The 27,782-nt window shown below is 35.6% G+C and overlaps 1 protein-coding gene across 2 annotated transcripts in view; it reads left to right on the top strand.

Moving 5' to 3' along the window:
* The window catches only part of ANKRD12 (ankyrin repeat domain 12), a 59,577-nt gene that overhangs the window by 6,141 nt on the left and 25,654 nt on the right, over nt 1-27,782 (top strand). The window contains exons 2-4 of one of the 2 annotated variants that reach the window (XM_054631156.2): nt 13,139-13,276; nt 19,617-19,764; nt 27,285-27,431. In XM_054631156.2, coding sequence (XP_054487131.2) covers nt 13,190-13,276; nt 19,617-19,764; nt 27,285-27,431 — 382 coding nt within the window. In that variant the 5' untranslated portion in view covers nt 13,139-13,189. Of the gene's footprint in view, nt 1-13,138; nt 13,277-19,616; nt 19,765-27,284; nt 27,432-27,782 lie in introns of those variants that run through there. The other variant, XM_054631184.2, reaches the window with a different exon arrangement.

Here is a 27,782-nt window from a genome sequence, read left to right as displayed (position 1 = left end):
TGCTTATGGTCATGACCAGTTGAACCTGGAATTTGGCCCAATAGTGCAAGGAAAATATTATGTTCTAATTTTAGTTAGTCTGTTGAGATTCCTTGCTGAACTTATCATTGAAGGCTTGATAATTTTTCAGCTGTTGTAGTTAGTGTGTTTTTCCTGACTAATTTAATTTTTAATAGTCAGAGGATGCATTCTTCTTGTACTGCCTGTGTGTGGTAGTCTTGTAAAGCTGTGGTACGTTCTACCAAGTTCTGCTGTACAGATTCTTAATTAAGTAATTTTAAAAAAATATTTAAATTACTGATTAGCTGGTTGCATAAGAAAGACTTCTTTGGACTTCATTTTGCCTGTTAAAAATGCAGTTTCTGATATTTCTTTTTAAAGAAAGACAAATGCATCTATGTCTTCTGTACATTACTTGTGCTATAACTTAATGGAAAATGTCTCTTCCGGTGCTTGACTCTGAGCTTGTGAGTGAGAAACTGAAAGTGAAACAATCTTATTTTCTGTTGCTGAAGGAGAAATACGAAAAGTAGCTGAAATATAATTAGCAATAAGACAATTTATTCAGAAATTATTTGAATATTGAGAACATCTGCAAAGGAACTTAGTCCTTTTTTTGATCCTTTGGAATTCTTTAAAGAAGACAAACAATTCTTTATTCAAGCCGTTCTATTTGATTTTTTCTAATGATTCCTTGCAGAGCAGCCAGCCTGTGTATGAACAATAATGGTAGTATCCTCATGAAAAGACAAAGGGTTAATCTGAGAGTAGAGGAATGCACTTGAGAATAATGCAATACTGACAAGTGTCCTTCAGATTCATCTTGAATTCTGGCAGCAGTTCAGTTCCTTACTGGCCCACATGAAGGAATGCTGTAGAAATAGTATAAGTGGTTCAGGAGGAATGATGCCCCTTGTCACTATGTGGGAGCCACTCCTGCCACACTGAAGTGAGGGTTGATGTCTGACTTCTGAAAGGAAGATTTGTCACCATTCTGGGAGAGGCAGTGCTTTTTTGTTTATTTGTTTGTTGATAATGCCAGGAGATAACCCAAGATTATTCCTAAACATTCATTTCTTACATCTTATCCTTCCCATTTTGTGGTAGGGAATGTATGTCTATATGCATAAAGAGAAGCTTCAACATAAGTCTCTCAGAATCAGGGGGAGGAGTTTCTGCTTTTAAGTAATTCCTAACCATTCTTTAATGAAAATATCCTCAGGTGCAAGTTCCACAAACTTCCAGCTTTTGTACTTTAAGCCGTTCAATTTTTAATCAGTTTTTTCATAAAATGTAAATGCTTTCCATGCAGCACTTTTCTTGGTTACTGAGAGGAAATTATAGGATTGAATGGATAGTGATAATAGAATGGTCAGGTTTTTTTTGCAAGATAATACTGGCTTATTGATAAAGATTCTGCCATTCCTGTGCAGTCTGGGATGCCACTGTGATATCAAACGTCCTATTCTTTTATACTTTTCTAGAAAAAGTTACCTTTTTCCAAGCCTGTTGTGAAAGTTACTAATTACTTAAGACTATGATTTTGCAAATTCATTTGTAATATATGTATCCAGTCTACATGGTTCACTATTAAGCAAGCCCACAGCCCTTCAAAAACTTCTCTGAAATAATGGAGAATTCCATAATCTCAAACTGGTAGAACTGCTGTTCTGAAGGTTTGTCCTGAATATAGACATCTGTACTATTTCTGTATAAATCAGAAAGTACTTAGTGTAAAGAGAGTTCCTTGACCCTGTGTGTTCCTTTTACTAAACAATTAATATTTAGGATTTCAGACTTGTGAAACTATTTCTGTTCAAAAATGGAAAAAAGAAATCATGATATTTGATCTTACTTCCTTGTTCCTTCAGGTACCTTCTCATCAGTGCTTTCCTTTCTCAACTCTCTGTTTATATAAAATCTTTCTAAGGGATCCATCTTGCAAAGCACCATCTTTCCTGCTCATGTGTTTTCATCCTGTCTGTTCAGGCTGTGTTTGTCAACATTGTATTTTCACCCTAAATAATGTTATGTAAAGAGATTAATTCCTAAGGATTTTTTTACTTCTATTTTTTAAGTAAGGAAGGAGTTCAACATCCTAGAAAGGAGCTGTACAAGAGTTAGAAAAGAATTAATCTCCTCTCTACTTCTTTTGCTTTCTACCTTTTCTCAGCACCTTACAGGGATTTGTTGGCAGTTTCTTGCTGTCTTCTTCTGGATAGGTCTTGATACACATGGATTTACATTGGTTTAGGATCCATGAATCTAAATAGTAATTTGAGAGTGTCCCATCCTTTGAAAACGACGTTTTTGGATACTTGGTCTTCAATACTGCTATGAGATGTTAAAGTACAGTAAAGTACAGACTACCACACTTTTTTTTTTTTTCTTTTTAGCTCTTTCCTTTTCAGTTATCCATGTGGAAGAATTTTAAAGGTCATTTTTAGATATTTGGGATCCTTCCTCTTTTCCTCTGTCATGCTCTGCTAGTAATTTTTAGGTCTTACATGCCAAACAATATTCAGTTGGTTGACATAGCACCTGCAAGGATATTTTGACAAAATGTTCGCTTTTATGTGTTTTTGCAGTGTCTTGGAAAGACATAAACAGTAATTAATTCCATATGAGTTTAGAAGTGTGATACCAACAAACTGCTTTTTTTTTGCTTTTTTTTTTTTTTTTTTTTGTAATCTTGATGAGTGGCGTGACATCTGCAGTGGGAGGATCTCAGAATCTGTTTGAGACTGGAAACTTCAGAGAAAGTAGAGGAAGGAAATGGGAGGAGTGTGTTGCAAAAGAAGTAAAACGAGTGCTTCTTGTCCATATTTGCATGACTTCTTGCTGTGTTCTACAGTGTGGCTAACCTTTACCTTCTGCTGTGCCAGAAATGCTGTCTGCTCTGTATTAGAGCAGCACTGCTCATTTGCCCTCCTGCACACAGCAGAACTGCATCATGAGTTGATGGGTTTTTGGATGATATTCCACTTTAAATGATAAACGGTACGAATGTCTGGGGTTAAATGCATTTGTGCAGTCTAGGTTACTGCTCTAAGAAGAGTCCTCTGGCATAAGCTGAAAGAAGCTCTGTAACTTACAAGAAGATTACAGGAAGAGAGGGTCCAATGTTGAAGGAAGTTTAACACTGACCCTGAAAATTACCTATTTTCAGTCTGTTTTGGATTTTGTGTGAGCTGTGGGCTTTTTATGAGCACATGCTAAGTGTTTTCCTCACATGGGGATTTCTGCTTTGAGACTGTTTGACCTTTTCCTTCTGCAGAAAGAGTGGTTGCTTGCAGAAGTTGAAAATTAAGTCAGTAGTAGCTATGGTCTAACCAAGTATTGACTACTATCTAATGCAAAAGAATCTCAAAAATAAAGTTTTTGATGTTACAAGTGTGGTAGATTGGTCAAACTGACTTCATTTTTTCTTCCCTTCTTTATTTCTGTCAACCAAATTTGCCATCTGTAAAACAAAGGAAATAATGCATTTTCATCTTTCAGCAATATTGTGAAAAGAAATTAATATTTGTGAAGGGAGCTGGAGCACTCCTGGTTTTGATTTATGAATAGTAATTTCTTTAGAGTTGTCTGGGGTAGATGCTGCTTTTTATTTAGGATGTTGGTTTTGGTTGTATTTTTTTTAAGGTATGGTAGAAGTTTTCATCCCTTTAAGAAGGTAGAAATCAAGACAAGCAGAAATAGCAGGAATCATGTTAAGAGTGAGAAATAAATTATCTTTCTCTAGGAGCAAGTTTAGCCACTTGCTGCAGCTGTTTGTGGTTGTTGGTTCCTCAGAACTTCACCAGGTTGTCAGCATGTTGGTTTCATTCTGACAGGTAGATTTTGGAATTTTAGTTGAGAATTTGTGAAACAGGAAATGTCCAATTTACTCCAGTAAAAGTTTCAGTCCTTACTTGGTTGATATTTAATATTATGCAGTTGCAAGAAAACCTTTGGGAAGATGTGCAAGGGAATTCCTAAAGACAAGATGTGATGTAAAAGAGGAGTCATCTCTTGCTCAGACACAGCTGTTACTGCAGCATGATCTCTCTAATGAACCATATGTATGAAACACAGCACCTTTAAACTTGAAATCAGTCCATGTAACACATATCTAAGACATACTGGGATGTGGTGTTTTCAATCAGTAAATAGGATTTTGGAAATTAAATCTTGGGCCAACGTTTTTTCTTCTCCCACAGTGTGCTGCTTGTGAAGTGCTGCTGCATGATTTATAGGTGCCTACAGTTAGGAAGTTTTGTACTTTCCATACTTCTTTTACTGTGTTTTTTTGCTCAAGTAACAAACTCAACCTGGTCTGTGTTAAGTTCAGCTCAAGTTGAAAATACCTGACTGACTAGATAACTGAGAGACTTAAATGGACCTCTAAATGTCTCTTCCCCTCAACTATTCTTTAATTCTATGTACAATGAAGTTCTTGTATTCTCTGAAAAATATGTGTTTAGTTAAAATAAAAGAGGAGAAAAATCTTACTACAGGTTGACTAGAAAGCTGTAGATTCAGTCACGCTCCATTAGAGAATATTTGTTATAAAGAAGTTGACATGTCTAGCTGCTACTGCTACCACAGAAATCAATTGAAGAGTGTTGTGAAATCTGTGGAATTTGACACTTGAAACCAGACACAGGTAAACTCAGGCTCTTAAAATAGGGATTATCTGTAGGAGCCCAAGAAACTATATAGGCAAGTGCAACAAAATCACTGCAAAGGTTTTGTTTGTTTTCTGCATAGGAAAGAGTTGTATGTCCTCTCATTTTTTTTCTCTTCCTAGTAGAAATTCCTAGACTATGAGATACATTCCTTATTTTGGTAGGAAGTAGTGGTGAGTTCCAGCTGAAGTATTGGAAAATCTTTCTTGCTGCCTGCGTGTTGGCTGTTTTTTAGGGCCTTCGTCCTATCCCTGTATAGTGTAGTCTGGTATGCAATGAGTAGGTACTTCAGAGTATATTAAAAGCTGTTCTGGAGATTGTGAGTAGTCACTGCCCATGCCTGTTTTACTGTTACACTTCATTTTACAAAGGACATCTTTATAAAATGGAGTTCAAATAAGTAGTTTATTTTGCTTATTGCAGAAATATTTGTGCAATTCTTATGTGTGAATCTCAGTATCTCAACATTTCAAATTAAAATGTAGGAATGCTCTCTGATAGGACAGTGAGTCTGTTCTGTCTGTTAGCTAGCATCTGAGGAGTCTCCAAAAAAACCCACTATATATATACACAACTTAGCTCATGGCACATATTTCTGAAATGTATGTTTATTAGGATGATGCTTGTTTTCTTCAATTTTTTTTTTTTATATCGGCTAAAATCTGGTAGGACAAACTGCTGCAGGGGAGAGGTAAGGCACTGTTTCTAAGATTGCACAATAGGTATAGCAAAAGAGTAGAACTAATCCCAGCATTGCATGGTCTAGCCACAAAGTTGTCCCAAGTATTGTGCAAATCTTGAAGAAAAAATGTAATAAAAAAGAATTTCTCACTTCTGAACCAAGAATGTTTTTGTCATATTTTTATCGTCAAATGCTGTAAAATCTGCCAAATTTGTGACTCATGTCCGTGCTGGGTACTGCATTTGCACTTAATACAGCAACAGACTGTTGCCTTAGGCACATTAGTTTGAGACTGTGTTGGAGCTTAGTTCTTTCATCATAACCCTGACACCGGAATGTGCATGCACTGAACCGTCGCAATTGTGTGAAAAGACCTCGTGAATATTTTCCAAATAAAAATGTTCTTGTCACCTTTCATCTGCAAAAGCCACTGCATGTATCATTCAGACAGTGCTCTCTCTACAATACTAAATTGCTGTGCTACCTAAAGCCAGTAGTGGTTAGTAATTTATTTGCTGGTTACTGCCAGGGAACTGAATTGTGAGTACAATGAGACACATGGAGCGCAGGGCAAAAAGAGCCTGGTAAAATGTTCTGTTCGTTGTGTTTGAAGGTATTATAGTGTGTACCACATACAGGAAGTGGTGATGGTAAAAATACAATCTCACATAGTACAGTGTACACAAATAGCCTTTTATTTAATCTTTTCTTATGCAGAATGTGGTTTCCTTTGAGCTTGTAGAGAATAATATGGTTCTAGCCTGCAGCAGGAGGCAGGCTTGCCAGTAGGGATGTATTGCAGTGTATATTTAGTCCATTAGAGCTGCATATATCTAATGTATTATCAGCTTTTTAGAAAAAATGTTTTACTGTCTAGATTTTGTACCTATTCAACTTTGACTTTAGCACCCAGGGAGTTAAAATGTTCCCTATTCCTACTTGGCAGTAATATGTGTTGGACTACAGCAGTGCCCTCAGTTGCTAAATGATTGAGAGGAAGTCTTTTTTGGGGGGATCCGTGTAACACAAGAACCTTAGACTATTTCTGCTCAAATAAAGCCTTTAATGACCTTTTCAGTGTCTTCATTATAAAGATCAAATAAACTGCTCTAATGATTAGAGAATAGCTGTGTTGATACTGTTTTCTTCAATTAAGATCTTGGTACAAATATTTTTCTGGCTGTAGTAACTGAAATTTTGACCTTTTAGAACATTGGTCATTATACAAAACACTGTTTTGTATAATGTTCTGATGAGTTTTTTAAGTGCTTGCTCTCGGCAGTTTCCCATCCTTTCCCATCCTTTTGACATTTCCATGAGACATCAGCCATGTTTGGAACTTCATTTCTGCAAGTATACCTGTCCAAGGAGGTAATAGAAAATGGACCACAGGGATAAGCTGGTCATTCTCAATTTAAACAAAAAGCATATGGAATGCTCATGCTTTTTTACAAGGCATAGGAATGACAGGACTAAAGGCTTCTGGTTTGTGTTCTGTAACACAGAAAAAAAATATTCTGGGGAAAAATATTTGTGTGTTGATCATGAAGTCCCCTGTGCTTTCCTCCCAGAGACAATCCCTTCTCAGCATTGTCCTGTCAAGTCTCTCTCTCCACTGCCTCCTTGTCACAGTCGCATTCTGTCATTTGGCTTATCTGAAGCTTTAGACATATTTCTGTGTGGGAGATACCAGGTTAAAATACAGACAGATGTTCTTTTTGTAGATGTGGTGCAACCCAGAAAAGCCTGGCCCTGTCCTACTGGACTTCACTGCCCTCTTACTGTATGTTGTAACCTGAATGGTCTCTTTCCTCACAATAGCAAGTTGCTGGTCTTGTGCTCTTAGCACATCCCCAGCCTCTAACTGAAATATCCTGAATAATTTCTTGTTATGTCTCAACCCCTTCTTTCTTACTGGACACTGTAGGTGAAAAGGTAGATGCTGATCTGATTACATGTTAATTTACCAGGAGCCATTTCATTGTGTAGCAGGTGGCTCTGGTTGAGTAACTGTGTGCAGAAGGACTGAGTTCCATAAGAAGAAAATAATTGGCAGTGCTGCTACATCTCCCATCACACATTTCATTTAGCATCAATAATTAGTTAACCTCTCTTTTGGAAAGAAATCACTTCTCTCAGCTATTTGCTGAAGGATGCTTTTGTTGTGAAATATAATACTGAAGTCATTTGCACTTTCCTGATAAGAGGAAAAAAGAACACAGAGTGTTAAACTTAGTTAAATGAACATCTTTTTGCTAAAACTCTTGCTTCTTACAAGATTTGAAAATACCAGTTTTCTCTAGCTTTTTGGTCCTTTGTACTATACCCATTCCCTTTCTCCCAGTGTGTTAACCTCATCTGTCTTTGACACACTCCCACCAGAATGCAGATAACATTTGGTATGGCTAGGCGTGAGCTACCTACATACTTCTTAATTAGCCAGTGTGTGCATACGGGTTGGCCAGCTGGCTTTCTCTGAGCAGAATATGTAATGTTGGCTTTTGCCTGCCTTTCCCTCAGTTCAGCTGTTTTTAGCCATCTCTCTTGTACTCATCCACTAACTATTTTTTTTCTTTGGTAGACTCTTAATAGCTTTGAGATCTAGATCATACCAGCCATTTCAAAATAAACTTGGGAGAGACAAATTTCTAGGGCTGGGAAGGAGGGGATAGCTAAGAGAAAATCAGGTCAGTCTTAGTTTAAATCAGTGACTATCCTCTCTCCTCACTGTAGTTCAGTTTGCTATGTGTAGTGTTTTCAGAGCTTGATTCCTCCTGGTTTAAGCTGAGACTTGTTTAGGAATTGTTGAATGTATTCCAGCCTTTAATGTGCATTTAGTACATGGAACTGCACTAGAAGTAGTCCAGAGCAAATCTGCTAAATGTGACTAGTGTAAATTGGGATTTTATTACCAGCTGTTCTACTCTACAGATCTGCTCTTGATAATTCTTTACTTCTTGCTAATTTAGATGTAGCCATAGTTGTCATTTTCAGTAGTTTAATTTTATTATAACATTTGGAAGCATTCCTGTCAGCTATTTATAGCAGAAATTTGGTATAGTTGATTCACTGTTTCCCAGTCTGGAGTAAGTCCTTATTGAGAGAGGGATTTTTTTTGTTTGTTTGTTTGATTTTGGTTTTGTTTTTCTTCTTCCCTGCAGATGAAGCAGAGGTAGTTGAGAAGGTAGCCTTACTCTAGACTCCTGCTTTTCAACTGCAGATGCTTTCTTGAGCAGGAGGGTAGATGCAGTGTCTTGGAAATGAACTCATCAATTTCTGGTATTCCCATAGAAGGTTAATCTTGTGCCCCCTTGCTTTGATGTAGTACCAGCAGGCAGCTAACCTTCAAGATCAGCTGTACAGCAGGGCTACCAAAGAAAACCTTCCCAAAGCATCATGTAACATTTTGCTGAAGGTGTTAAAGGGAACACAGTCTGAACCAGAAAGGAAACAAGTAGTTCAGTGAGCACCAAAACTAATGATGCTTATTTCTTAGCAATTTGTGTCTTGTGGTTGACTGACTCTGATAATGTGCAGGTCTCAACTGAAACTCCCCCCTGTAGCTAAGAGAAGAAAGAAAAGTGGTTTACAAAGGCCATCTTATGTGGAGTTGTCTTCTAGATAGTATGCCATGAAACTCATATTGAAGCCTTCCCATGCAAAAAACAGTGATGGATTATTATTGTTATTCTTATTATCCACTGGCCACCTTTTCCCATGAAATTTGTGAGTGCTTAATATATTTGAAAATTTCTGCTGCTGCCAAATTAAAAGAAAATCCATCTACAGGCTTGGAAGTCATTAGTGAATCATACATATGCATCTAACACAAACACATGGCCCTTAATTTCTCAGAAGAACAGAATGAAAGAGGTAAAGGAGTGAATGACAGTGGCACCAGCACCATTGTAGTACTGCTTGAATTCCCTGGTTTTTTGCATAGGTAAGGAGAAGCTTTTTCAAAGCTTCTTCATCAGTGCTAGTTGTAAGCTTATACAAATTAATACAGTGACTTGTTGGCATTAGACATTTATGATATTGCTAATTTTCTGTAGCTAATTATATCTGAAATTCTGGTGATTGGTGGGATTTTTTGGGGGATTTCTTTTTTATGTCCAGGGTTTTTTATATGAAATAATCCTAGCATTTTATGTCACTGCCCATAGATTTGTCTAAATGCTTACCTTTATTACTTCAAGGAGAAAATAGAATTTTTAGTTCCTTAGCTGGAAAATGACTGAGAGAAGAATTCAACAGTATTTCCAGTAGTATGACTCATTATAGGTAATGAATGTGCAAGAAAGATGTCCAAATAAAATAAGAATATCTGATTTTGTTACATACAGAGAAGTTTCTTTAGTAGGAAGCAAATTCTGTTTTATTGAAAAGCTTGAAATCAGTCTGTTTGAGAGAAAGCACAGCTGTGCCTGTCTGTCAGATGAAAAGTGAGGACACTGCTTGTTGTGACAAAGGAGAATAATTTGGATGTAAAGAGTTTAACTTTCAGTTTAGGGTTCTGGTGATTCAAAATGTGCCATCAAGATTGTCTAATAAACCAGTAATTGCATTAAGAAATGGCAGTGAGGAAAACTCAAAGCAGACAGATCTAGGTTTCCCTGGAAGACCCTGTTAATGTTTTACATTTTCACTATGAATGCAAACATTTGTGTTTAGAACTTGAGTTGAAATGGCATTGAACTCCAGACAAATGGAAATAAAAGTTGAAGTGTCAGTAAAATCACTTCTTCCGCAGAAAATTTTATTGCTATATACACTATGTAATCATCAATTGAATAGTTTGCCTAATTTCTGGGCCACCATAGTGATATTTTAATATTTTTTTTTAATATCTACTCTTTATGAAAAGTGGTTTTTTTCCTCAAATATGTGATGCATTTATGTCTGTTTTAAATTTTACACAGCCATTGTGCAACAATGTGCAACAATCTGGTACTTGGAACACTTTATGGAAATAGTGCTGTTTGTTAGTCTTAGAGTGTGGTGGTTCTGCTTTGGTAATCCAGTATGTAACACTCAGTTTTGGTGAACTTCCAAAGCAGTTTTTTTTTCAAAAACATACTTGACTTGGGTCAAGAAGTTCATGAATTCACATTAACTTTTGATTACAGAATCAATGGGTCAGGTTGGAAGAGACTGCAGTGGGCCATCCCAGAGCACATGGCACAGGATTGTGTCTGGAGGGTTTTTGAATACCTCCAGTGAGGGAGACTCTGACCTCTCTGGGTTAACTGTCCCAGAGCTTGGTCACCTGCACAATAAAGTTCTTCTCATGTTCAGGTGGAACTTCCTGCACATCTGCTTCTGCCTGTTGATCATTTGGTAAAGAAAATGGAAACATCCTTTGCTTTCTGTTTTCATTTACTTCTATTTCTATATTAAGCTAACTGTATTATTAAAAATACCTTTAATTGAAATCTATTTTGAAAGTGTTTTCATAATCCTCATGCCCCTATACAATACTTGAGGCTGGGTTTTTTTGTTCTACCATTTTAAAAAATAAACTGTTGCTGTCCAGGTGAGACATGCAGGGAGACCTTTTGTGAAGAGCAACTCCTGCTGGTGAAGCAAATGAGACCAAGGGAACCAAGCCTAAGCAAATCAATTTTACCGAGCTCTTTAAGTTTGGCTTCTTGCTGTCATACACCAGAGAATGGCATATGAAACCAGGAAAGAAAGAGAAGCAAAGCAGGAATGGAGGTAGTTTCAGGGAGCCAGGTAGCAGTAAAAAAGGAAGTAAAGGAAACAGCAGCATATGCAATGAAAAATATTCTGATTAAAATAATAAAGGACACTTTGACCCATTGATTTTTTTAAGTAGCTGTAATCGTGATATATACAACGTGATATATATCAATCATGATATATACAATGGGAATAGTTACAAATGAAACTTACAGAGAGGATTTGAGAGATAAATGAGCAAAAGCATATTTATGACTTGTCCCTTGTTAAACCCATGGGAACAGATATTTGCTACTATGGTAATGCATTATGTTTGGTCTAATCAGCACAGTAGTATTCTGTGAAGATAGTAACTTGTTGCTTCTTTTAGAATTCAGGAAAGTTTTTTTGTAAAATTACAGGAAACTCAGTGTAGTTTTCTTTCTCTTCTTTGAACTGATAACCAGTTTTTGTTCCTGCAGGTGTTACAAAAAGCAACTAAAAACAAAAGGCTGATAACCATGTGCTTTAATGTTCATTAAAATTGAACAGTTACTCTCTGTATCAGTAAGGCTGCATAAATCCTGTTAACACTCCATAAATGGAGTATACTAATGTTTCTTTTGTCTTAAGTAAGAGTAGAACAGTATGAGTTTCACAATATTGTATCATAGTGGAGACAAAATTCTGGTTATAGAATGTGAGATTGTTTTTTGTTTTGTTGGGGTTTTTTTTAACACTAACCACAACCTTATGAAAAACAGGAAGAGATTAATTAGAAACAATTTCCTCAGGTGTAGGGGAAGGGGAGGAAAACAGCAGACCTTAGTGCAATATTTCCTACTTCTCTGTCTCAAGGATTTAGCTTTTTGAACTTTTCTTCCCCTCTGATTCTGGAAGATTAAGAAAGTAGCATGTTACGTTGTTGTATACAACAGTATTAATCTTAGACAAATATTCAAATTTTCCAAGGTTTAAGCTTTGTGGGGGATGGATGTGTGGGCAGGATGTAGAAATTTGTTTGAATATCAATGTCTCATGTGTCAGGTGTAGTGTGCAAAATGGTTTTTTCAAAGTCATCTGCACCAGATTTGTTGTCAGTTAACTGTGTCAAACCAAAATAGGGCCCATGGTCCTAAAACAGCAACAGATTCTCTACGTGATGATCCCAAAACATTAATGGTAAAGCAACAGTAGAAGTGTTGCACCTGAAATGATGACTTGATCAGGCATAAAATTACAACAACTCGGTAAGATTGCGATCATGTAAATACTTGTAACAAAATACATCAACTCCAAAAGACCCATAAAAAGTCACCAGCTCTAAAGTGCTGTCAAATGCAGTTTTACCTTTTGTGTGACCTTTCCTCTCAGCCATTCTTACAAAAAGGGTGGCTCTTCCTGCTGTGGAAGAGGCAAGTCAGACCTCTTCCATCATGTGAATCTCTAATGACACTTGTTTGGTGTACCATGGAGATGAAACACTACACAGCTCTTGGAGCTTTATATAGATATATATCTGGCTCTACTAGTGGCTTATGTAATTGATTTGATAGACAGTGGAAATTAAGGTTTCTAGTTCCAGGTTTAAGCTTTAGAAGATTTTTCTTCTAAAGGGCATCTCTTGATCCAGAAAGAATCATAAATCACAAGACTTGACTTTTTTTTCCCATACTACTTTGAGTATACAGTGTTTTAGTTTCCCAGGCTAGGAAGCCTTATTTCTCTTTCCAGTGTTGCTAGAAATCTTGTTCATCCTTTTAAGCCTTAGGACATTTAACACAAAGTGAGATATTGAGCCTATGAACCTGTTAAAATAGCCAAAAATGTTCAGTCTTCCAAAAAGGTAAGCTAGAGGGATGAGGTAGTTTAGCAGGTGACTTGGTGCTTTTTTCATACACCATCCCCAGCAAGAGCTGTGTTAGACCTTTTGGGGTTTTGCCCCAAGGTTTGAGCTGCATGTGAGGAAGATGCTTGAAGCCAGGTGTCGTTATTTGGTCTTTTTTGGGGTACTATCCAGCTCTGCTACCATCTGCAGTAACATTTGTCCTGAAATGACACTGCCGTGTGTATTTTTATGTAATGTTGTTTGTTTGTTTTTCAGACACAGGATGAACCCACTGATACAAGATAGAACTAGCTAAACAGCTATAAAATGCCCAAATTTGGGTCTACAAAAACAGTTCAAGTTGAAAATTCTGACAGCAATAGCACCATGGTGGAAAAAACAACTGCAAGAAAGGTAAATTTTTTATTAATGCCCCTTTAATTTCAGTAAAATGAAGCATGTTTCATGATTTTTGTTGCTGTAATTGGAAGAAATAAATATTAATCTGTTTCTGATATATTCAGTATTGAAAAAAGTTATACATTTTCACATTTATTTAACTGTAAGTTAAACTATGGGATAGAATTCTACTTTTATTGTAATGTGGAAGTTAATTTAAAAAGAGCTGGATGCTTTGGTTTTATTTGATATAAGTTAGTATATAGTCTCCATATCTTAGCTAATTTGAAATCTTCATATACTCACAAGAACAACAATCCATATTTTATTTTATTTTACTGTGTATTTCTCTCTGTAACAAACACACAAGATGTGTGAAGGCCTCTGACAGAGCACAGACCAAAAAAACCCAGCAGTTTCCAATATCCCTTTATAACAGAGGGACTTACTCCCTCTGTGAGGGAGGATTTAAAAGCCAAATGCTGCACAAAGCTTTAGAGTAGCTCTTGTACAAGGGAGTCCCATCTAAAAATTGTACAGTCCATTTTTTGAGTGTTGGAAAATGAAGGAATATCATGTCATGCTGAAGGGTTGTTTGTTGTTTATAAGTGTGAAGTATCCCATGATTTTCAGAGTTCTGGAGGCAAGTTTCAAATCACCCAGTTCTTCAGTTTGTCTGCCTAGTACACTTGTACAATAGACCACGGATTTATCTGTGCTACTAATGAATAACAGAAGCTGGAGTAATCCTCTGCATTGACAATGATGAGTGACATGTATATTGCCCTAAGGAGAGAGAATCTGTTTGTTTCCCAACAATCTATAAAACTGTCTTCTCTAGAAAAGGATTTTCTGTGTGTGTGTGGTCATACTTACTCTTGTGTCAAAATCTGTATTCTCTGCAAGACCATCTGATGATGAATGGATATAAGACAGGAGGAGGTTAAAAAACAGGAAAAGATTAGAAGATTCAGCATCTACTTGTAACTTTTTATCTTCCACAAACATTCATAGAAACCTTTAGACCTTTTAGTCTCTTTCTACGTTGTTTCATTGGTCCCAGTCAAGTGAGGCAAAGGTAATTCTTTCTGCTGACTCTGATGGACTACTTAGATAGGACGAGGAAGATAACAGAATAAAATGGGGAAAGGAAGTCAGCTTACTAGTAAAGGGATGAAATAATGTTGGGTTTTCTTTTTTTTTTCCTATTTATTCTGGTCTTTATTTGGGATATGGTCAAGTTAATTGAAGTCATTCAGTAATTTAGGGAAAGAGTAGGGAATGGAAGTTTGACAAAGGCTGTGAATATGGAATCCCAATGATGGACTGATGAAGTTGATATCAAAAAGTAAGCTGATAAACTGCTTGCACTGTTCTGTCCAGTGTTCCTCACTGTCCACCCTGGTACAGTGGACAGATTGAGATTAGAATAATGTAGGGTTTGGTTTGGAATTGCATGATATAAAACAACTTGTAATATAAGATCCTAAATAAAAACAGAGAATTAATATTATTAATGGAGAGTAGAAGTGTTTCAGTTAATATTCCTGTATTCAGGTTTTTAGCATAATAAACACAGTTGTTGTATTTTGAGAAGGACTGAATACATGGTTATGTTAAATAGTCACTTAAACTGTCACATACCTGTTCTCTAATGGACAGTTGTCAGAAGTGTTCAGCTGGCCTTTGACTAATCTGCACTCTTCAGAGTGGATTAGGAAAGATAGAGGAAATATTGCCAAAATGTCATAATTTAGATTCAGCCGAGAGAATTATTTGAAATCAGGCAGGCTATAGGCTAAGAGTAAAGTGTGAGTTTGAACAACACAAAATCATGAAGGTAAATCTGTGCTACATACACAAATACAGAGATCTGACATAAAGATTGACCAGGACAAATCAACAGTGATAATTTTAATGAAATATCTTCAAAAGGTAGTGGAAATATCTGTAAAGCAAATAAGGATTTTTCTCAATGCATAAACATCTGCAGCCATGAATTTAAAAGTTATAGTTCTTAAATCATTAGAAGTATGAAAAATGTTAGTGATTCCTTAGCTAATGTAATTGGTGTTAGGAAGTACTGAGGCCTAGTGTGAAATAATGTTCTTAAAAAAACAGTGCTTCTTACAAGTGAAAAGTATTGCTAAAGGGTAACCAGTCCATAAAAAAATCCTCATTCTTCACAAAATAAAAACTGTAGCGACCTAAATGGCATAAGACTATTCCAATGGTTAGCATAAGATAAATGAAAAAACACTTGCAGGGTTTTATTTTCATTTCATAGTTTTTACACTATGGTTTAGCTGGTTCTAATTGTGCACTCTTAGTTGTTGACAGAGAAATGTAGTGAAGTTACTGTTGTTATTATTAGGCATAATCTTTCATATTTGTCCAGAAATTCATCCCTATTATGCAGCCCTAACAACCAGTGAATAGCTATGTGAATCAACTATGGGTTCAGGTCTTCTGAGAACTCAAAAAAACCCATTAGAAATAACATTGTTAACTCAGCTCTTAATAAGCTAAGTTTATATCATGTATGCATTAGGGTACATGTATTTTTATTTCAGTTGCTCTTCTGGCAAGCATAAAAAATAGTACAAGTGTATACGGCAGCTAGACCATCTAATGTTTGAGATATTTTATCTCATGAGGCATGAGATATTTTGTTAACATATGGACATGATAAAATTTTAATTTGTGTGAATTTATACTTCATATGGCCAAACTAAGGAAGTAAACTATGGAGATCTCTTCCAAAGGAGAAGCAAATTTGGAGTTTGTAAGAATTAATTCTCTCCTTGGAAGACTCCAGCAATAGTGCCCAAAACCATTTGGTACCATACAGAATATGCTTCAGTATGTAATTATCTTTGATAGGCAGAAAAAGAATGCTTGTTCTCCCAGGGCTTAGTACATCTGCTAGATTATATGGCTCTCTGTTGTCTCCTTTTGTGTCTTGTCATTCATTGTAGCAGTACCAGACAATAGAGCTGGAATGGGATATCAAGAAATTCTCCAGACTGCTGTTTGTTAGCCTTCTGAGACAGTTCCTGTTGAACAGATTAAAAATGTGTTCCTCATCATAGCACACTAGTATGGTTTTGTTGACAGAGAAAATTCTTCCTTGTTACTACATCCTCCAGTGAGGCATGCATTAAATGTTGAGACATGCAGATCCAGTTCATCCATTTGCCCCAGAGTAGAATAAGCTGTACTCAGTTCCTGACAGATGTTTGCCAGACCTTTTCTTTAAAGGCTTGCCTGATGGAAATTCCTGTCTCCTTGGGCAGTTTATTCTGATTCTTAATTATGCTGACTGGCATAGAGTTAGATACTTAGTAGAAGGATAAATAACCTTTGCTAGTCTCCTGTTGCAGTCTAAACCCATTAAATGTTCTCTAGCTATAGTGGACATGGAGAGTATGTAATGCTTTTCACTTTGCAGCAGTAGTTTAGTTTTCTGAACATCAACATCTCTTCAGTGTTTTTCTGATTAGCAGTTTTCACTTGAGATTAATCAGCCTCTTTAGAAAGTCCACAGGATTTACAGATTATTTTATAAAAAATGTCAACTTCATTTTAGGTTGCTTACATGGGTCACATTAAAGTAATGCAACAGACCTGTTGATGCTGAGTTTTGAACCTTGCCTTGCACCTTGAGAAAGAGATGTCCATGCTTTTGCAGTGACTAGGAACAATTGGAACAGTGAATGCTCACTCTTGAAAATGGAATGCCTGGTCAAACCTGCAGGGTTTCTACTTCCTACTTGCACTTCCTATGCTTCCTTTACTTGGAGTTGAATCCAGGATGCCATTAAGAGCTTTCTGTCTTCTAACACAGCATTTTGTGATGGCACAGTTAATTATTTTTATCAGTTTGTAGGACCTTGGTTTTATCCTGGCTTTTCCTATTTTGTTTTGTATTAAGACTGCTTTTCAAATCAGTGATTTTACATTTGCCTTGCCAGGGCTCTTGGCTTCTTCTTCTCTTTCAGTTGTGATGGTGTCTGCATATCCGATTGGTGACAATGCTGAAATAGAGATACAAAAATAATAAATAGCATCAACTTCATACAGACTTCTCAAACAGCCTGTTCATTGCATCTTTTGGATTGGAAAGTCCACCACTGAATGCTGAATGCTTATTTCCACATTAGCTAAAGAACAAAATAGTCTCCCTTTTATTTTCAGTTTCTGTGTATTCTATGTATAGCCTTTTTTAAAATTTTCAATGTTTTTATTTATCTGAAAGTATGCACTTTGAACTGTCTCTCCTCCTAATTAGAGTATCGCAAAATTAATTTTCAGTCATTATTCAACAACTAGTGCATCGTTCATAATATTTAACATAATACATATAAGCAATTTAAGAATTAATGTAACGCTATCAAATTACTTAAGCAGCTTGTGCCTCTTTGTGAGCACCTACTGATGTTTTTTACTGAGGAATGCCCTCAAACAAGGAATTCTTTTTAGAGATTACCAACTGCAAAAAGTTGTGGGGTTTTTTTTCTCTACTGAACAAGTTGAAACCAAGATTTTCTGCTTAGAAATTTTAAATTATTTTTAGCTCATCCTTTTTATTGCATAGTACTAAACATAAGATAATATTCTAGAGAAAGAAATAAAATTTTGATGCCACTTCATATTGTGGGAAATTCACATACATAGATAGGAGAAATAATTGGTTTGTTTGAAACAAGGGATGAGAAAGCTCTTGGTGGGGTTGGCTCAAGTTGGAAACTTGTCTGTGTGGTGGAAGAGATGGAGAAAGGCTTAATGGGGTTCAGATCTGCTCTTGCCAACTTTGAGATGCATTTGGAAATGATGGCTTGTTAGATGGATTAACTTCTTTCATAACTAACACCACAGGCACTGTATGTTCCAAGGGCCCAGGGGAGTCTTAAGGGGTTTGGGTTTTTAGATTTTTTTTTGTTCTAGCATGTAAAAAAAAAAAATAAAAGGGAGAGGGTGTTGTTTCCTTTGGGCTTTTGAAGGAGAGTTGTCTTTGGTTTTGTTGTGTGGATTTTATTCTGCATTTTACTTTGATTTTTTGGGTTTCTAAACTTAGAGTGAAGATGACAGGTGTTCTCTGAGGGCAGCAACCTTTATACTTCAGGAATTCTGTTGATACAGACTAATGCCTTCTTTGTCATTTCCCTTGTACAGATATTTGTCTTCTGAAGTTTGTAGGGCTTGTTACAGGTTCTTGTTCTAATCACTTCTGCCTAACTTTTTAGCAACATTTTAAACTCAGCATGTTAGATGATGTCTTCCTACCTGAGTTTGGTTTCTTTGAAGAAAAAGGAAAGGTGCCTTTGAGAACAGTACCTCTACTTTAGCTTATTTTTTACTTTTTCTCCAATCAGAATAAAACTTAAGAAGTACCAAGGACCAGCTTTTTGGTTTTCAGTGATTGGCAAGGGAGTGTATATTCTTCTTCTGCCTTTAGGAAGTTAATCTATTAGTACTTTCATCTGATCGTGTGTTAAGAATGACATAAAGCTGTAGAGTTGTGATAGCTGACAGAGTAGATAATTGTTTCTGCAGCATGTATTGTACAGAAAAGATATCTCTGCATTGCAACTTGATTGATAGCTAAGATGTTGGGTTTCCAGAGAGTTCTCTCAAGAGTTCTCTCTCTTTACACTAACCTGATATCTTTTGCATTCTTTCCTCCTATATTAGTGAAGTAATCAAGTATAAGTTAATAGTGAACCTGTTTAGGTTTTTCTCTGTTTATTTGAATAATGGGTTATAAGCCAAAATCTCTAGATATATACAATTCAAGAATCCAAATAGCTTGTACCTTTTTTCTTCTAAATTTGATATCTGTTTAAAACATTTCTTCATAGATTTTTCTCAAATGAAACATTGCACTATTATTGTTGAAATAGAAAGGGAATTACATATTGATGGATCACAGGGTGGGAGTGGAGGCAGGGGAGGGTAATTAGAAGGGTTTTTGGGAGTTTGCAATTCACAGTCTAAATTTCAATGGGGGCTTTAAATGTGCTTTTAGTGGGATTGTTATGGTCAGGGAAGGAAATTGGGGTGGTCATCAAGACTTGGCAAATTCTCGTTCAGTTTATGTTGCTCCTTTGCTAATTAGTTAAGCCTCTAATAGTGAACAGCATTTCTACAGTGATGTGTCTGAAAGTAGAAATAACATAGAAGTTAGTAATTTAAAAAATAAATGACAATTGATTCTTCTGTTTATTGAATAAATTTTGTAATACACGTACTTATACACATGCATTCTCACATATCAGTCTTTTCAGTCTGTATACATTATAAGACTGTCCTGCTTTATGCAAAAATTACTTAGTATACTTTTTATTTATATTAGAGCAAGGACAAGATTGCATCCTACAGCAAAACTCCAAAAGTGGATAGGAGTGATGTGGGGAAGGAGATGAAAGAAAAGTCTTCCATGAAACGTAAACTTCCTTTTACAATTAGACCATCCAGAAATGAAGATCGCAATTCAGACGCAGGTAGAACCTTTTTATTTCCTTAACTAATTATTTGTTGGTAAAATACGTCCTAACTTAATTAATTGTATGTTATGTTTTTACATGGATTTTTTTTCCTCTTTAAAAAGAATACTAAGTATAAAAGTTGCTTGCTTCCTTCTGATTGTTGCATCTCAGTCTGATAGGCTTTCATCCTATCATTAGCAATAGCCAGCATGCCACCTTCATTGATCTATATTCTCCAGTTGTTTCCTAACCTCATTCTTTCCTTCTGTTCCAGTAACAAATCTTTCTTTGTTTTGTCATCCCTAGAGGTCCATTTGTTCAAATGAGTAAACAGATGAAAAACCATGTGAATGCCTTGATTTGAGACACAGCTGTCAGCCTTTCATAGCCTTTTTTGGGGAGGGAGCATTGGATAGATTGGTAGATGTACTGTCCTTCATAGAAAAGGTTGCTAGTGTGACAGAGCTAACTAAACTAGGCATGGAGAGCACACTTTCCTTTCAGTTTAAGTTCCTATCACCTGTACCTTCTCTGCAGAGCCTAAGTAGTTCTTCCCAGCTTAAGCTTATTTATATTAGAACTGATTTCAAGGCTTCAAACTGCCATTCTTAACACAGTTCTTTTCAAATCAAGATGGATGGAGCTGGATACATTCCAAGAGGTACAGTTATCTCTGGGTTTAGATAATTAATTATCTGTGTCATTGTGCAATAATAGTTCAGTAATAGTTGCATTGATAACCAAGCAGTATCCATGGCCAGCAGAACACATTGAAATTCCCCAAATTTCTCAAAGGCTCAGTGCTACAGTTTTTTATATGTTGCTTATTGTACATTTGAATATTTTCATGAGCAGAGAGCTCCCTTAATATGCTTAGATTTAAATGTGAGGTAGAAGTGTATACCTCAGTGTGAGTTTAATTTTTGTTCAGGATTGATTTCATGCAGATTTGACTCCTTGATAATACAAGCATATTTTTATTACTGTAAAGAGACTGTAGTATGAAATCCATATTTGAAATAGTCACATTACAAAACAATGCTCTTGGCTTTAGTTCTCTTCCCAGTGATTTTACAGCATTCTTGCACTTTTCACGATACCATCTGATTTTGAAAAGACCATGTCTAAATTAGAAGTATGCTCCCAGCATCTGCTTTATCAAATTTTTTGCTTGATATTAGACCATAACTATTTTTTCATAATGGAAGTAGATGTATTTAGGTGTAATATTAAATATATATTGGAAGTTTTCTCTGTTGAAAATCTTTTGACATGTCCTCTTACCCCCATCAACTTTAAATAAGTCATTGTCCCAAGCATCTTGTAAAGTAGCAGAACTTCTTGTGGGTTTTTTGCTATAGCATCTATTGTTACAGTGCCACAAACAAGATTGATTACTTCAGACGCTTAGACATGCACAAAAAGACAATGCTCACACTACAAAATTTTTTTGTCAGAAGTTTTAGCAGGGAAGTGAAATAGACAGTTCAAATAGGGGCAAGAAATATTTAGCATAAAAGTAGAAGGCACGTGGCTCTTAACTGTGCTAGCAAACGCTACAGCTTGGTCAACATTTAATTTCTGCTGAGGTGAGCAGGTTAGAGCAACTGCCCTTTTGCAGGTGGGAAACTTGGTACATAAACCTTCCAGAAACTTCAGAGCAGGAGCACTGCTAGGATGAGAAAACTGTTCCTGTAATGCAGATTCTGTGCCTAACCAATTAGATTAGACCACTGGGAATTAGACACTTACACTGGTGCCAAGTTTGTCACTGACATGGATTAGGAGTGACATCAGTGATCATGAAATGCAGTGCTGCTTCTGGCACAAACATGGCATTATACATGGAAAAGGTTTGCTGTCACTGAGCTAAACTGTTACTTCTGACAGAAGTGTCTCCCTGATAGCTGTGTACAGAAAATGGTAAATGTTGAGAAAGAAATAAGTAAGTTTTTGGAAATTAGAGTGTAATTGGACACAGAGGGGGAAGAAGAAAAGATAATGAAAAGCTTCCTATCAGCTTTAAGGTCTTTAAAAATATGTCTGAGTTAAAAATCCCTAAATGTAAAAGTTGCTAGTGGTACTTAAAAATTTTTAGTTTAATAGTTTAATAAATTGTTTATCCCCAAGATACATTATAGAGTTACTAGCTGATTGTAGAAACTCCATGACAATTGGATTTCATCCTGTTTAGGCATGTAAACGAGTCAAAGAATGGTGATAGATAATTTTTAGAGCATTACATCATTAAAGGTTTCTTGGTTCTAGTTCCAGGATTTTCTGTAAACTAAAATTTTGTCTTTTTTTTTTGCTGATTTTTGTAAAAATTGCTCCTTTTTCTGGTGGGCTTTTTTTGTTTTGTTTTGTTGTGTTGTGTTTCAGGTTTTGTCTAAATATTGCAAGTGATAATGAACATATACAGCCAAAATGAAAGTTGACATAACACAGAAATGTTTTGGGTTTTTTTTTCCATTTGATTTCTGCAACACTGTACACAAAGTACATTTTACACCCAGTCAGTTTTGGCAAGACTGAAACCAAACAGCATTTGTAGAGTCTAGAACAATTATAGCCCACCTCTTTATCTAATTTTTTTTCATAAGAAAATGCTGCAATAAAATTATATTCAGTGTTATAAGATTGAGCCTTTTAATTACTTTCTTAACAATTTGATACCCATGAAGATTGCAGCCAGTTGAGAAGACTGCAGGAGCTGCCAAGTCTGTGCAGGTCTGGAGGATAATGTGAGTCCCAGGAGAGCTGTGGCCCTCTGAAGAGGCCCCTGGGAACAGGACACACCTGGAAGGACACTCTGTCCCCACTCTGTCCCTGTCTTTATCAGCAGCATCCTGTTGTGATTCTTCTGTTGTGCAGGGCTGTGACACTCCCCTGGCTGTGGTGGCTTCCCGAAACGGAGAGCTCCGTTGTGACATCTCTGTTCTTGGTCAGAGCAACCACAAAAAAATAATACAATGTATACATCCTGCAGGCAAATTTGTTTATACTGCAGTGTAGCTTTAACCTATTTATAAGTAACTCTTAGGAAGGAGTCTACATGCAAGCTTTGATTGAACCTGCTGGATTGGATGATCAAAGCAGAATTATTTTTCATATATTTTAAAATCAATTCTCTGATTTTAAGTCTCCCAATCCAAAACCATAATTTGATTGAAAAACCATCAGTTATTTAGACTGCTTAAACAGAGTTGCTTAAATTTTCTTAATTTATTTAAGTAATCTGGTTAGTTTTAAGTAACCTCTGATGCAGTTATTGGAATAAGAACAATAGACAGGTGTTGATTTTGCAGAGGTCAGATTTGTTTGCTTTCTCCACCATACTAGTCTGAAGAGAGAAGCTAGAATTTTTCATAATAAACATAACTGCAGATCCTAAAAATATTTCAGTTGTTAAGAGAGTCTTGTTACAGAGTTGATTATTCAAGAACAACAATGAGTTACAATTACACTGAATGTGGTAATTTGTTAATCTTTCTTGGAAATTATGTTATCCAGATTTACTGTTTATAGCAGGATCTTGGTTTTGTTTTCTGACTCCTTCAATTTCAGTTTTTAAAGTAGTCCAACCTGGCACAGTCATACTTCTTTTAGCACTTAGTTGACATCCAGAAGAGCAAAACAGCTGACCTCTTCTTGCTGCATGGGTACATCACAGTAACACAGTTCCTGTGCTCATGATTTCTGTAGTTAAAGAGGTTTGTGGGAGTGCTGGAGGGAGCGTTCACACACTGCTTGCTGGATTTGGGCTTATTGTTCAACTATAACAACTTCATTTAACTGTTGTTTGGGATACAGGCAGGAAAGTGGAGGTGGTTTTGTTAAGTAAATATGTCATAAACTTTCATTAAGTAAATATGTCATAAACTTGATTAATTAGATATCACAATAGTACCTTGAAATCTCTTCATTGTTAAATACACTGTGGGGTCTCTGCATCACATTCTAAGCTTTCTCTTTCCCTGAGGGTAGGAAACAGAGCCAGTCATGATGTGTTTCTCTTGGAAGTAACGTCAGTCAGGTTGCAGCGTTACGCAGAGCTCCATAAACTCTATCTCTGAACTTCATCATCTGCAGAAGTGGTCTTAACCTAGCAATGAACATATTATTCTTTGGTTGTATATCATTCAATCTTCTGACTTCATAACATTCATTTCAAGCAGTTCATATTTTAATTTTGCATGGTCCTTTTTTTTGATCCTGTTAATTTTTACGATTTAGACTATATTGGTAGTCTTTTACATAAAAAGTGTATGATGAGCCCTGAAGTTTGAATTTGGGGTTTGGATTTTGGGAGTTTTTTTGCCTAAATTCCTTTATCCACTGAGGTGATTATTTTACTAAATGAAATACTCTGTTAGTTTGGCATGATTTGTTTTGAGAAATCCACATATTACATTACTTAATAATTTAATTTTTCAATACATTAAAAATTACTTGAGGGGGTATTTGTAATTTATCTAATTGGGGAAAAAAAGGCAAGCAAACAAAAAAACAGATATATTATTGGTTGCCTTGGGACAAAATCTGTCATGTGTAAATTATCCTAAAACAATCACCAGTGTCTCTGATGTTCCTCGTGCCAGTACGTTTTAAGTATTGTGGGTGGATTTCATTGAGCCCTTTTACAGATAAGTACTCAGATGCTCCTGAATTCCTGTTTCACAAAACCTGAGTATTTCAAAATATTTTTTTTTAATGTTCATTGAAAAGCTTGTGTTGCCAAGGGAAAATCTCAAAGAGCTATAGTCCAGAGGGGTTTGGCTGTGTATTATGAAGTTTATTTAATAAAAGTGGTTGAACATGAAGACACTGGACGAGTTCTAGTTTTTATTTTTTTAATAAAAAGTGAAAAAAATCTCTTATGTTCTATTTCTAATGAACATAAGTTCATTTCTAACTGCTGAAGAACAGCAGAAAGTGATGAGAATGTGAATGTAATAGAAGATATTTGTATTCCATAGAACCTGAAAACAAAGTATAGAAAATGTAAAAAGCAAAAACAAAAACAAAAACAAAAAAAAAAAACAAACAAAAAAAAACCAAAAAAAAAAAACCCAAAAAAAAAACCCCAAAAACAAACCAAAAGAAACCAACAACAAAAAAGCCCCAAACCAACTGATTGGGTTTTATAGTCATTTTTATACATTAATTCTACCTAAACTTAGTATCTTAAACTGATTCTGTTCCTTTATGAGGGAAGTTTTTACTGTTCAAATTGTAGAAACATCAAGTTCACAGTGGTGAAAGTTTTCTGTTACTGTAAGATGAAGAAAAGCTGAGAAGTTGAAGTTCCTAAATGTTAAGTTGGTCTCATCCTATTAAAGTGCGCTATGTGTTGGTATTCTTGGAACATTGATTTTTTTTGTTTTGATGTATAGAACTTTTTCTTTTATATGCCCTACTCACTTTCTCTTGGGTTTTTTTTTGTTATTGTTTTTTGCAGGCTTTTTTGTTTCAGTTTTTGTTGTTGTTTGTTTGTTTGTTTGTTTTTTGCTTTCTTCCACCCCTCTTGTCAGAACCAGTTCATATCCATGAGATCTTGGGGCGGGATTATCAGGTGCACCTGCTATAATATTAAGACTTTTTTGTTGATCATATTGATTTTTGTTTGTTGAACTGTTTAGATTTACTGACAACATATATCAAGTCTAATATCCATTTAAATTAAATTGTGTCTCCTTTTGAGCAGTAAGTGCATAATTACAGTATAACTTGGTGAGAACAGGTGTTCTTATTTGATGCTTTTGATTTGTAAGATCTAGAAATGCTTTGCAAACAATGTGGTAATAAAGTGTAATAGAAGAATAATTTACCACTGAAATGGAGCACTGAACATGAGACAGGAATAAATTGTGCTGATTTAAAAAAAAGCAAAACCCAAAAAACTCAGACAATCTCAATATATAAAGAAGTAAAACCTAGATAATAAAAAACTTTATTTCATTTATTTTGATACATTATTTTCTTAAGCTGAAAATAGGTATAGAATGGTCAGGAATAATTCAGAATGAAAATAAGTGTGTTTTTCAAGGAAAGAATCATGAGCAGTAAATAGCATATGCTAAGAAATATCTGATTATGCTGGTCAATCTGAAATGTGTTATTTCAATGGAAGTACTAAATTAGTCAGTAAAGAGTATGCTGTATTTTTTCATTGCAGAAAGAACAGCATGCTTGCAGTAAAAAATTTAAAGTACAATTTTATTGTTAAGGTTTTTTTTTAATTTTCCTACACAGGTGTTTTTACCAATAGGGCACAACACAACTAGTGTTGATTTGGATATTGAATTAGTTTTTTAGATATTGAAGACTCTGAGTTGCCTGCAGATTAGGAATAAAAAACCCATCATTTGATTCTGTAAAAGGGATCTTATTTCCTTTTTAAACATGATGGATAAATAAAAAACCTCTATAAATGTATAGCGGTTTTTGAAATATATACATGGGTCAGTAGATTTCCATTCTTAAATACTCTCACTGGCAATTGTTTAGTCCATAAAATCATGTATTTCTTATGGATCAGTATGGAATTCAAGATAAGAACTGTTGATATGCCTTCCTGTGCCTCAAGTGCACTGCTTTACTAGAGCTTGTGTCTGTAATCAGGCCTAGGAAGTGAGATTTAGAGAAGGCTAGGAAGGCAGAAAATCAGTTGAGAGGAAAAGAATGGTGCAAGAAAGCAGGCAGAACTATAGAAAGTTAAAAGATAACTAGGAACTTCAAAGGGACTTAAGATTCTAATTTTTACATCTGCAGAAGTTCAGTGCAGTTTTCCTCAGTGGAGTCCTCTGTTTTAAGGTTTTCCTCTTTTGCAGATGACGAGGTTTCTTGGTTTTGGTGGGAGTTTTGTTTTGTTTTATTTTTGATGTGTTTACTCAGATGTGTAATTTTAGCTCCTGGTTTAAAACTTGGAGATGAAATATTAAACAGTTTTGGTAAATATTGATAAAGGAAAGAAGTTATGTATATAAAATAGCTGTATGCTTTTGAAGGATATGAATTCTGGAGAAGAAATTGCTTTAAGACAAAATACCAGGATGAGTTTGAGAGAAACAATCTTTTAACCAATTACTTAGCAGATACCAATATTAACTAGTCTGTTCCTAATTTTTACCGTGGTGTCTTGAGAGAAGTAGAAGAGAGCGTAGTCTCAGATCTGTACTCAATGTTGAAAGCTGACCAGCTGATTTTACAGAAATTTTAAGTTCTTGGCTTTAATCTCTGAGAATTAAAGTTGTGACATACACAGCATTCCTTCTATGAAACAGGTTTTTCATCTGTTAGAATTTTTTTGTAGTCCTGCTTACAGCTTTAAGTGCTTTATCTCAGTAGCTAATTATCCTAATATGATTAGAGCAGGTAACCAACACTAATGCAAATGCAGTAAGTTAGAGGTGTAATTTCTGTTTTTCATCACCCGTCACCAGTCACATGTTTACAGGCCTTAAGAGGATGGTTTTATTTTTAGAAAAATATACTGAACTACAGTTTGAGTCTTGAAATGTTCCTATTTCTAGAGAAGGAAGGTCCGGAGAAAAAGAAAATGAAGAAGGATGCTGGGAATAAGAAATCAGCACCCGTTAGCATTCTGTTTGGTTACCCTCTGTCAGAGCGCAAACAGATGGCACTTCTCATGCAGATGACAGCAAGAGACAACAGCCCAGGTGATCTTACAGAGTTAACAGTTTTCTCCCTCCTGCCTGTTTAATTCTGTCCTAGTCAGAATATTCAGAACACTGATGTTTTTCAACAATCTTGTCTTTTTTTCAAATATTTTAAATCATTCATACTTCTGTTAAAAATTTATTTCATATGGATGATTAATCTGATGAAAAATTTTTGATCTTCTATATTTGTGTGAAAAACTGTGCACCATGATAGCTGTAAAAACTGAAAATTTAATTTCTTCCTTTGTTTATTTTTGCCTCTCAAACACTGTTCCATATGGATTATTTAAAGCCTGAAATACTTTATTTTTTTATTTTTATTGAAGCTTAATTATTACCTCATTTTCT

Source organism: Agelaius phoeniceus, chromosome 1, assembly GCF_051311805.1.
Source record: "Agelaius phoeniceus isolate bAgePho1 chromosome 1, bAgePho1.hap1, whole genome shotgun sequence".
Taxonomy (NCBI): domain Eukaryota; kingdom Metazoa; phylum Chordata; class Aves; order Passeriformes; family Icteridae; genus Agelaius; species Agelaius phoeniceus.
This window is presented reverse-complemented; position numbering and strand designations above follow the sequence as displayed.